The 11,816-nt window shown below is 52.3% G+C and overlaps 1 protein-coding gene across 2 annotated transcripts in view; it reads left to right on the forward strand.

The window, feature by feature from the left end:
• ADCY3 (adenylate cyclase 3) overlaps positions 1-11,816 on the forward strand; it is an 80,454-nt gene that overhangs the window by 60,046 nt on the left and 8,592 nt on the right. For both annotated transcript variants that reach the window (XM_079109625.1, XM_079109626.1), the window contains 10 exons: positions 1,462-1,592; positions 2,159-2,270; positions 2,386-2,513; positions 3,660-3,818; positions 4,627-4,804; positions 6,188-6,313; positions 7,927-8,069; positions 8,192-8,353; positions 10,650-10,737; positions 11,583-11,699. In XM_079109625.1, coding sequence (XP_078965751.1) covers positions 1,462-1,592; positions 2,159-2,270; positions 2,386-2,513; positions 3,660-3,818; positions 4,627-4,804; positions 6,188-6,313; positions 7,927-8,069; positions 8,192-8,353; positions 10,650-10,737; positions 11,583-11,699 — 1,344 coding nt within the window. The remainder of the gene's footprint in view (positions 1-1,461; positions 1,593-2,158; positions 2,271-2,385; positions 2,514-3,659; positions 3,819-4,626; positions 4,805-6,187; positions 6,314-7,926; positions 8,070-8,191; positions 8,354-10,649; positions 10,738-11,582; positions 11,700-11,816) is intronic.

The following is an 11,816-nucleotide window of genomic DNA, read 5'->3' on the forward strand; positions in this document are numbered from 1 at the left end:
TTCACCATCCCTGAGCCCGCTCCCTTCTCACCTTTAAGCACCGGACCACATGCCTGCACTCTGATCTGTTACCAGGAGCTACTTCACTACAGGGCACTGCCTCCCTGCCCTGCTACTTCATGGTCTCTGACCCTTGATGGCAGCCTCAGCTTCTCCCAGAATGGCCCCCCTTTCTTTGCTGCCTGGCCTACACACCTTGGTTTAGTCACTTCCTCGCCATCAGCCACAGTTCTCTTGCTCTTTGAACGTTTATAGTCTTTGTCCTGCAAAATCTCAGCTTGAGGCTGTCTCTTAACTCCATTGTCCTTCACCAAAAGCCATCATCACTGTCCTCCCAGGGTGCAGGGCTGGCTCTTCTGACTCCTCTCCTACCTCTGACTCCTGACAACAGTGTCTTCTCTTTCCCTTCTCAGTCTAACCCATGATTCCCTAGGACCACGCACCCAGCCACAGCTTCCAGACTTGCTGGCTTGGCCTAAGCTCCCGAGACCTAGTGACTCCTCAGATAGCACGGCCTCAGCCACACTCCTGGCTTACCCCTCACATGTTTCTCCTCCCTGGTTCTGTATTACAGAGACTGGCACCATCCACCTGGATGCCAAGCCACAGACTTCTGGAAAGAGAAAGATAGTGAATATTTTTGGCTTTGTGGGCCATATGGTTTCCATCACAACTACCAGCTCTGTTGTCGGAGCGTGAAAACAGCCAGCAGCAACATGTAAATAAATGGGTGTGACTGGGTGCCACTACAATATTATGAAAACAGGCAACAGCCAGATTTGGCCCACAGACTACAGTTTGCTGCCCCTTGGTCCATACCTAGCTCGAGGGGTTTCTGTTTCCACGGAAATGCTTGCAGGTCCCTGAACCTGGTGCCACTTATGTGTCTGTACCTTTGAGTATATAGCGCTCTCTTTATTCTCAAGACTTGGCCGCACTCACTTCTAGGAAGAACTTCAAGGTGCCCCAACCTCCTCCTGTGTCACACAGCTCTCCCCTCTGACAGTATCACACCACACCGCACTGGTGTCCTGGTCTGTGTCCCTATGAGACCCTATGTTCTCTGAGGTAGAACTCTTGCTGCCTGTGGTATCGCTGGCACCGGGAATGTTGTCAATCTTAGATCCAATTGAATCTGAACTTTGTGAGTGATTGCTCTGTGAAACATGGTGAGTGACAGGAGGGGGACTTAGGGCTCGGTGCAGTGGCTGACACGGGAATGACTGCACTGTGGACAGAGGGTGACACTAAGCTGGATTTCTGACCTGCATCAGTGCTGGGAAGGGGCTGTTGTGACACTGGGCCCTCTTGGGCAAGCTGCCTGTCCTCCCCACCTCCCCAGTGCCGGCGTGTGGGCCTCTGTGGGAGGGAGGTCTTTGTTCCTGGCTAACACCTCTCACCAGAGTTGGGGTTTCTTTCCAGAGAGACTGAATTTCCTCTCCAACCCCGTCCTCCTCCCAGGAAAACCTTATGCTCTCCATCCTGCCCAAGCACGTAGCTGATGAGATGCTGAAGGACATGAAGAAAGACGAGAGCCAGAAGGACCAGCAGCAGTTTAACACCATGTACATGTACCGACACGAGAATGTCAGGTGCGCTGGCTGAGGCCCATCCCCAGAACGGCCAAAAGAATGTGCCCTCCTGGGGTTTGCTGAGTACTGCGGGTTTGGTTTCCTGGGGACAAAACCTCAAGGCCGTCCACTGCATGGACCTCAGCTCCACTGAACTTCTCAGTCCTGTGGAGGACACAGTTACCACGGGCCTCATGCAGCCTGTTCTCCATCATTACATGACTGTCACTCAAGAGAAGGGAAGGGTTCCTATGAGGTCACCCACCATTTAGGGGCAGCTCTGAGGGTACAGAACCATGACCCCTGATTCTAAAAAGAAGGATGTGTTCAGCCAGGGGTAGGGTTTGACCAGCAGGGGGTGGTCCCCAGGTACAGCTGGAGGGGGAGGCGTGCAGAGTGGACTTCAGCAAGGATAAGTTGCGGTGTCGGAGTCCTGAATTTGCCTGGAAGCACCAAAGTCTCACTGTGCTGGGGGTGAGCAACACCTTCTTCCACTGTCAGCCTGGCTGGCCTGAGAGTTGGCAGGAGCTGGCAGTGGAGTTGGTTGGGCGTCTGGGGCTCACTGCCTGGGGTCCCCTCTCCTGCAGCATCCTTTTTGCAGACATCGTGGGCTTCACCCAGCTGTCGTCTGCATGTAGTGCCCAGGAGCTTGTGAAGCTGCTCAATGAGCTCTTTGCCCGCTTTGACAAGCTGGCAGCTGTAAGTACCACCCCCCCACTACCCTGGGTCATTCCCTAGCTCAGTGACTCCCATTGGTCCTTCACTCCTCTGTGCCCAGGAGGGACTGGGAGCACACACATGCCTGCCCTTTCAGAAATACCACCAGCTGCGGATCAAGATCCTGGGTGACTGTTACTACTGCATCTGTGGCCTGCCTGACTACCGGGAGGACCACGCCGTCTGCTCCATCCTCATGGGGCTCGCCATGGTGGAGGCCATCTCGTGAGTGGGCGCCTCTGGGGAGGGGCTCCTGGGTCATGACTCTTGACCTTGGCCGTGGAGAAGGAGGCCCCTCACTGGTCTGACCAGATGCCAGGGATCTGCTTGAGGAATGGGATAAGGCGCAGTCCTCAGCCTCAGGAAGTCAGGAGGTGGCTTCTTCACAGCCTCTGGCCATGCCTCCCAGCCTTTGGCCACAACATTCTACCAGTCGCCTTTGTGAAATCCGTCACACTGCTTCATGTTTTACTAAGGTCCCCCTCCCCAGGGGTTCTCCCCTTTTTCTGTTTTCTCACCATGACCCTCCGAGACAAATCAGTTCAGGGATTGCCCTCCCCATGTCAATATGAAGTGACTGCTGAGGTCATCGCAGAGACGGTAGGGTGGGACTGGAACCTGCCCTTTGCTCTAGCCACCCGCAAGGGCTGATGGAGGTGGACCCTCTTCCCCTTGTGCCTTCCCCTTGCGGTGCTCCACATGGACCTGGTTTTTCTGGTGGCCCAGGGGAGAGGTGGCAAAGGAAGCTCTTAGGAGGCTTCTTCCCTCTAATGGAGCCAAGAAGTCTGGTTTGCTCTTCCCCATGGCCTCTGGGAGCAGCTTTGCATTCTTAGTCTCCCAGGTTAAACCCCTCTCCCACTGACCTGGAAAGAAAGAAACACAACCTACTCACCCCAGGGTTTGGGGGACATTAGTTCAGGATTAGAAACTTTAACCCCCACTACCTCCCTAAGGGCCAATTTTTGAATTTTTGTATTAGTATCTTTCTGGAGTTGTTCAGCAAGTTGCTGTTCACAGAGGTTTGTTCACCTCTGTCTGCAGCATACAGGATGCTGGGCATATTCTAGTAATTGCGTGATGAAAAATAAGCAAACAATCAGAAGAGAGAAATTAGAGGTCCCTCAGGGGAAGAGAGTACTGTGTCCCCCATACACCTTGCCCCAAGTCCCACTGACCTGTGACTGTTGGATCTGTGCTAGGCCCTGGCCTACCTTGACCCCAGTTGCAGCTACTTGGCTGAAGCAGGAAGCCTCAGGGCATGTGCTAGGCCCCTGAGCCTGGAGGGGAGGGCAACTCGTGCAGAATTCCTCTTGCAGGGAGAGGGAGACTGTCTCACAGAGAGCTGCACCCTGACATCTCTGTGCCTGGCAGGTATGTGCGGGAGAAGACCAAGACCGGGGTGGACATGCGTGTGGGGGTGCACACGGGCACTGTGCTGGGTGGCGTCCTGGGCCAGAAGCGCTGGCAGTACGATGTGTGGTCCACCGATGTCACCGTGGCCAACAAGATGGAAGCTGGTGGCATTCCCGGGTGAGTGTTCCTTCAACGTGGGCAGGTGTGAGGACCTGTGGAGGGACATCCCATCCACTCTCAAGGCCGTAGCCCTAGGGATAAGAGGTCTTGAGGGTCCCTTCCCACCCAGTAGCAGTGTTCTTCCCTTCCTACTAAGGCCGTTCTGAGACGTTCCTCTGGGGCCTGTCTCTTTTGGGCCTCCTGCCCGGGCCTCCGCAGTCGTCTGTCGTTGTGCTCACTGATGCTACGCTCCAGGTCTCCCAAGAGGTCTCATGACTGGTAATCAGGTAGCAGCCTGAAGGCCATAGTTGATGGCTTACAGCTAATTTGCACATCCCCCTTGAGCTCTTCTACGGAAGCAGAACCAGCCACCCTGGCAGGCCCTGCCCTTAGGGTGGACCGTCCAAGCTCAGCCTTCCCACCAAGCCAGGGAGCTTCCTCAGAGGCAGTTCCATTTCTGTCCTCTGGTGACTCAGAGTGGGTTTTACCACTTGTTGGCATCAGACTTGCAACTGAGAATCCACAGGGTGAGGCAAGATCAGCTTATGACATTATAGAGTTCAGAGCTTATCTCATCTGGCACTCTCAGTAGTCCATGAGGAAAAATTGTGTTCCTGTTTTAAGGACCCAACACTGGGGCTCAGGGAAGTAGATGCCACTCTGCCCACGCAGCTAGTTAGCCACAAGACTGCCCCTCCTTGGCCTCTGCCCCACATTCCTGGGACACAGACCAGAGCAGCACCTGGTGCCTGCAATGCACTGACCATTCCCAGTATGGGCAAAGGCTGCCTCTGGCACATGCTCAAGGTCCTCCGCTGCAATCCAGGCGTGTGCACATCTCCCAGAGCACCATGGACTGCCTGAAAGGAGAGTTCGACGTGGAGCCAGGTGAAGGGGGCAGCCGCTGTGATTACCTAGATGAGAAGGGCATCGAAACCTACCTCATCATTGCCTCCAAGCCCGAGGTGAAGAAAACAGCCACCCAAAATGGCCTCAATGGCTCGGTAAGTTCCTCACCCCACTTGGGGAGTAGAGATTTGTAAAGGAAGGAGTTAAAACAATTTTTCTGAAGACAGTGGTAGAAGAGATGTTGGTGGGACTTGAAGATGGCTGCCCATGAGAGGTGAGAGACAGGCTGAGGTGAAGAATTATTCCGAGTCCAGTGGTGCAGGAGTCCAGTGGGAGAGTCCTTCAGAGGGAAAGAGAGTATGGGGGAGGCTGTGGGTGTCTTTCATGGTAAGTTGGAATTCCTGACACAGATTCAGGGGGAGGCCACTGAAGTTGTGTAAGTAGCTGAAGCCACATGAGTGTCTTGAGCGCCAGCGAGAAATATGCAGAGCCAGGTGGGCAGCCATAGAGGAGGAGGAAACTAAAGCCAGGGCGGGTTTCCTGAGTGGGAAAGGAAGAAGGAATGGGCCCTGCTCTGCAGCAGCACACATCTGCACACCCAGTGACAGAGAAGGCTGAGGCGGGGGGATCAAAAGTTTGAGCCTCTGCAATTTAGACCCTTCTCTAAACATAAAAAGGCCTGGGAATGTAGCCCAGAGGTAAAATGTTCCTGGGTTCAAGCCCCAGTACCAGGAAGGGGAGGGAACAAAAGGAGAGGGACAGAAACAACAGGGCCCTCTGGGGTCCTGCCCTCTGCCTGGTCTCTGCATGGAACTTCCCACAGTCCCTTTCTGCTCACCTGCTCCAGCAGCCCTGGCCTCCTGGCCACCACCTGTCCTCAGGACAGAGCCTGCTCCAGGGCTTTTGCACTGGCTCCTCTTTTTTCCCTGGAATTCCCCTCCCTTTTTGACTTAATCCTTCATTTATTACTGAACTGTCATCTTGACAGCGACACTGCCAGGACTCCCCAGCAGCCCCTACGCCTGCCCTCCTGCTCTCCCTCCCGTCTTTCCATGGACAGCACCTTTTCCTTATCTATTGCGCCACTGTCCGTCTTCCTTCAGGCGGTTTGTCTGTACTCAGCAGACACTTACCAATTGAATGAAGGAACTCTTTCCCTGCATTACCGAGTTTTACTCACTCTGCCAAGGAAAAATTCAGTGGTTTCTGGAGGTTATTAAGACTAAGCAGCAGCTGCAGAGCCCTCTACCAAAACAGATCCCAGTTGATCACTGACACTGAGTTACTGTTTTGAAAAGGGAGTCGGACCAATTGGGTCTTCTTCTGTTTAGAAAACTTCTGATAAAAATCGATATTAGAAAATGACAGCATTTTGAAACTAATGTTCTAGAGGCGAAACTGAGTAGTTGAATTTCTAGGTCAACGAGGCTTTGACAGCTCTAATGGGAAGATTCTAGAGTAATAGCAGACCGCCTACAGACTGGAATGTGCAGCAGGCAGTAGCTGGGGTCCTAGATGGCTGCATCTCTCCACTGCAGGCCCTGCCAAATGGAGCTCCAGTCTCAAAGCCCAGCTCTCCTACCCTTATTGAGACGAAGGAACCCAATGGGAGTGCCCAGGCCGGTGGCTCCACGTCGGAGGAGGCTGAGGAGCAGGAGGCCCAGGTAGGCTCAGGGCAGGGAGGGCTCACTGAGGGCCAACTTGTGGGTGGAAAGTGGGGAGCAGTAGGTTGCTGCAGCAGGAGGGAGGCACATGCTGAAGTGGGAGGCTTTGTCACCAGCCTGGATGCAGCTCCTTTTTAGCAGTCACCGTTCAGACAATGTAACTGTCTCCTCATCAGTTACATGAGGCAGAGGTGGGTAAGTTCCAAAGAGGCATGTGCCTGTGAGGCCTTGTGTAGCCAGATGGCCCAGAATCCTATACGTTTGAGATCAGCGAAGACATCCATGGAAGGTTCTACAGGATCTGAGACTGTTTTGGAATGAGACTTGTAGGCCTGACTTACCCCTCTGACTAGGTCAGACCCACAAATGCTGTGCACAGATGGACATTCCCAAAGCCACACAAGTAAGGACTAGTGTGCTAACCCAGAGGATGGGCATGTCTTGGGAGATGATCCAGAACTGCCCACTGCCAAGGAGCTTCTCAGGGGCTGGAGATGTGGCTCCGTGGTACAGCATCTGCTGAGCACACCTGGGGTCCTGGGTTCCATCTCTAGGACTGTAAAGGACCAAAAAACATCCTTAGCACTAAGGGTCTCTTGAGTAGATCTACTGACAAAGGTGAACTGGAGGTGGGTTATCTGCCTTGCCCAGGTGACTCGAGTGGGTTTGCTGATCTCCCTATGCAAGGAGACAGGAGAGTTCTTCCCAAGGCCTTTGGGTCCAACATCAGAGAAGCTTCACATAACTAGCTTTTCCTTGAGCACTAATATTCAGCAGCTTTTCCTGATTGGTGATTTTCTTGATGAAAAATGAACTTATAGAATTGATATAACTCAATGACACGCACACAGAGATGGCTTTAGCAGCCTGTGACTCTTCATGTCCTAACCATTAGCCATTGTCACTCAGCTCCAGCATATGGTACCTGAAGAGCCCATCCACGTCATTTTTACAGAGGAGAAAAATGGGACTGGAGAACCAGGAATTACCCAGGGTGGGTTCAAACTCAGCACAGTCCTTTCCCTGGTGCACTCTCGGACCTGTCCCAACTCTTGTCATTTGGACTGAGCTGTGTACTCACAGCTGGAGTAGTATTTTTGGAGTTGATAGCTTTCCTTTGTGGCTAGGAATGAGGTGGTGGCAGATGCCCCAGCCAACAAGCACGTTCTTTACCCTCCCATCGTTCCCTTTTCCTCCTCCTCTCCCAAACGAGCCAGAAGTGAGCTTTAGCTACTCTCTTAAGCCCTGGGGTTGGAGATCACTTGTGCCCCCAAAGATGTCAACACGTAGGGCTTCAAGTGACCCCTTTTCCAGGAGTAGGATGTGCCAGAACTACACCCCGCAGTGCTGTCTTGAATTCCAGGCCTTCTGCTCAGGTGCCAAGGGGCTGCTCCCCGACACTGCCATCAGCAGACTAGGGGCCTACAGAGACCAGACAGGGTTTGGTTCAACAGGATGAAGCAACATGGCAGCATTGGGACTTCCCGTGAAAATGGTGCTTAGAGCTAATGGGACTGGTCCTCAGGAGTGCCGCCTCTTTAGTTCCCTTCCCCCTCCACCTTCATCCTTCCCAAATCTTCCCACTGTGCTGATGCTGCCTCTCTGGCTTACAGGCAGACAACCCCTCATTTCCCAACCCCCGCCGGAGGCTGCGCCTCCAGGACCTGGCTGACCGCGTGGTGGATGCCTCTGAGGACGAGCATGAGCTCAACCAGCTACTCAACGAGGCCCTGCTGGAGCGAGAGTCTGCCCAGGTGTAAGTGGCCACTGCAGAGGCCCTCAGTGGGGTATAGGAGCCCAGGCATCTGAAATACAGACCCACTCCAATAGGCTGGCACATGTGGTATTTGTGGCTCACTGGGCTTGTTTCCACTGCAGGGTAAAGAAGAGAAACACCTTTCTCCTATCCATGCGGTTCATGGACCCGGAGATGGAAATCCGCTACTCTGTGGAGAAGGAAAAGCAGAGTGGGGCTGCCTTCAGCTGCTCCTGCGTGGTCCTCCTCTGCACCGCCCTGGTCGAGATACTCATCGACCCCTGGTACGGGAGGGGCAGTGGTGGCCAAGCAAGCCTCTCAGCTGGAGGCCAGTGTCAGAGCATGGGCCTCATCTCTGCTCCCAGCCCCTTCCTTATCTGTGCCAGCACCAGAGTGGGTTTCTAAGCGGGCCAAGAAAGCTAGGGGACGGATGCATCCAAGAGGATAGAAAACTTGGCTGGATGCGCCCAGGGGTTTTTGGGACAAGAATGGGGATGCTACCTCAACCTGTCACTGAGGCCACCCTGTCATCCCTTTCTTGGCTTATCTTAGCAAAGCCAGTCTAGGCTCTGGGCACATATGTCCTCGGCAGCAGGTTCTTTGGTGCAGGTGGGGTATTCTAGAGTTCTTGCCCAACCATTAAGCCCCCACTGAAGGATAAGCATCACCTGCCAGCCTCTGGTGGCTGATCAGCAACTCCCTCCTGCCCAGGGGTTCCCACCAGAGAGGAGGTGTGGAGAGCCCCATGTGGATTAGTTTTAGTAGCTGTAAAGCCTTGGACTCAGCCACACCATCCCAGGTTCCAGACAGAGCACTGTGGCAGGTGCTCCTTTAAAGTGAGGTGATGATCCCACTTTGGCTAACTCTCAAGATTGTTTTGAGATCAAATCATTTATTTTACAAATACTTGTATTTACTTTGTGCTTGAGGATTAATGCCCAGAGATACAGCAGTGAACAGAGCATACAGAAATCCCTGCTCTCATTGATTCTCACAGGGAAGTCAGGGATGGTATTTAAATAATTAAAGTATATATCCAGATAGAGTAAGTACTCCACATAAAACTAAAGCAAGGATAGAAGTTTGCATACTTTTATAGGATACTCACAGCAGAGCTCACTGATGAGGTGCTATTTCAGTAAACCCCTGAAGGGGCTGAGGAGCAGGCTTTCTGCTGTCTGGAGGTGCCCATCTCAGTCAGGTGCTGAGGCACAGTGGGCACAGTGGGCCTGGCCTCTGGAGGCATGGTGAAGGGCTTAATGCTGCTGGAACTGGGGGAGCTGTAGGGACAATGGTAGGAATGAATATAGGTAGAGAGTTAGGGCCTTAGAGGCCATGGCAGGCCTCTCTTCAAATGGGAGGCCAATGGAGGAATAGAAGCAGAGGAGTCACCTGTTGGGGAAACATATTTGAGAAGGATCCCCCCACTGTGTTGAGCAGAGTTTAGTGAGCAAGAGTGAAAATAGTAAGACCATTAAGGGGTGATGGCAGTGACCCAAACAAACCATGTGAGGACACCTTAGGCCAGGCTGAAGTTAGAGGATGACTTTTACTGATGGAGAGATGGCTACTCGGTATATTTTGGAGACAATGCTGGCAGCATTTGCTGACACTGGTTGTGAGGTATGAAACAGTGAATGATGCCTCTAAGGTTTCTGACCAGCATCTGGCAGAATGGAGTTGCCATTAACGAAGATGGACAACATAGGAAAAGGAACACTGGACAGGCAAAGATCAGGAATCTGGTTTGGGCCATGTTAAGTTTGAGATGCATACGGATATCTCAAACATAGGTATCCATAGGCAGCGGAGTTGTAATCTGGGAACTGGGGAGATACTGGTGGAGATGCCAACTTGGGAGTCATCTCCACACAGGGCACATTGAGAGCATGAGACTTGAAATCACCAAGGGACAGTGTAGGTGGAAAGAGAAGTGGGTCAAGGTCCGAGTCAGGCAGTGTAACTGCGTGTAGAGGTAGGAAGACAGAAAGAACCAGCAGAGTGAAAAGATCCTGCAAACCAAGTGAGAATGTTTCAAGGAGGAGTTATGAGATAACCTCAAACTGGCCACTGGATTTAGCTACATGAAGTTTCTGAGGCTCTCCACTCTCTGTGAAGGGGTGAAATGGGAATGGGTGTGAAGGATTGAGAGACAGCAGATTTCTCAGAGTGAATGGGATGAAGTGGATGTGGAAGGAACTTGTCCACTGAGGCTCTGAGGAGTCAAGGGATCTGCCAGATGTTGCCACCCTCAGCAGGAGTTCTGTATCGTGTATCATAGTTATGTGGCAGACACTCATTCCTAAGGATCCCTTCCCAAGTTTTTATTGGGCTATGTCCAGGGTATCTGTGACTCTCTCCTCTCTCTGGGAAATGTCCCAGGGGACAACTGGGGGAGGTGGCATGTTCCCAGGCCCTGCACTCAGTTGGTACTGCACTGCCCAGGGCCTCTCGTTTTGTTTAGTAGCAGCAGCAGCAGCAATTCTCTGGTGTCACATGTAACTTGTACCATGCTTTTCTCTGTACTCTGAGCTCCTCACCCAATCTCACCTTATTCTAATCATCATTTCTCTGCTGTAGGCTGATGACAAACTATGTGACCTTTGTGGTTGGGGAGATTCTGCTCCTGATCCTGACCATCTGCTCAATGGCTGCCATCTTCCCCCGGGTAAGAGGCATTGTCTGTTGGGCTTGGAAGCTTCTGGAAGTGAGTGCACTCCCTATGAAACTGCATATTAAGGATCTGTTTCCTGTCAAATTTTAATTGTCTTTTGTTGGGATGGTTCTGGCATTTATCCACTCACTCCCTCATTCATTCATCTGTCACTGTTGGCTGAACATACCCTCTGGGCTGGACTCTGATGGGCATGGTGCTATGTGCGACAGCACCCCATTAAGGCAGTCTGGATAAAGGGGAACCTGGGTAAAAAGGCAATGCAGGCCTAGCTGGAAGGTGGGTTGGCTTTGACTATGAAGAACTTTAGGAGCCAGACTAAAGGGATTAAGACTTTCTCCTGCAGATACAGGGGTGCTAGGCAGTGTTTGATCAGAATGACAAGAGAAAAGTAGTGTTTTAGAGAAATCTGACAGGTGGCTTGACAGGTAACCTGAGGGATTTAAGTGTATTGACCTAGGAAAGACTGAGTAGGTGGTTAGGCAGAAGGCTGGTCCTGAAAGTTGTCCCCTGCCCTGTTTTGTCCTCTTGGAGACAGAATGAACAGTGCTGTCAGTGTTGTCCAAGCCTCCTTGATGGTCAGCATTTCTGTTCTGCCAAGGGCTGCAACTGGAGGCCATAGAGTTGCACACACACCTGGAGGACTGACAGAACAGCTATACTCCTGCACTGTCTTCTCAGCGTGGCCTTACTCTGTCAATTTTTGGGTGACACAGTGGCAAGGCACTTTTTAGGTTCCTAGGGCTAAAGTATGGGAGCAATCAGAGTCATCAGCAGTCATGTCTGCTGGACAAAGGGCTGTCAAAGGCTCATGACCCTTGAAATTCCATTCCTTCTAGGCCTTTCCTAAGAAGCTTGTGGCCTTCTCAACTTGGATCGACCGGACCCGCTGGGCCAGGAACACCTGGGCCATGTTAGCCATCTTCATTCTGGTTATGGCAAACGTTGTAGACATGGTGAGCTCCTCTGTCCTTGTTGAAGGGAAAACCAGTTCCCAGTGGAGAAGGGCTTCTGTACTAGCTGTACAAGCAGTCTGTTGGTCCATTCCTCTGCAAGCAGACAGATTCAGAGTG

Source organism: Sciurus vulgaris, assembly GCF_902686455.1.
Source record: "Sciurus vulgaris genome assembly, chromosome: 14".
NCBI classification, from domain to species: Eukaryota; Metazoa; Chordata; class Mammalia; order Rodentia; family Sciuridae; genus Sciurus; species Sciurus vulgaris.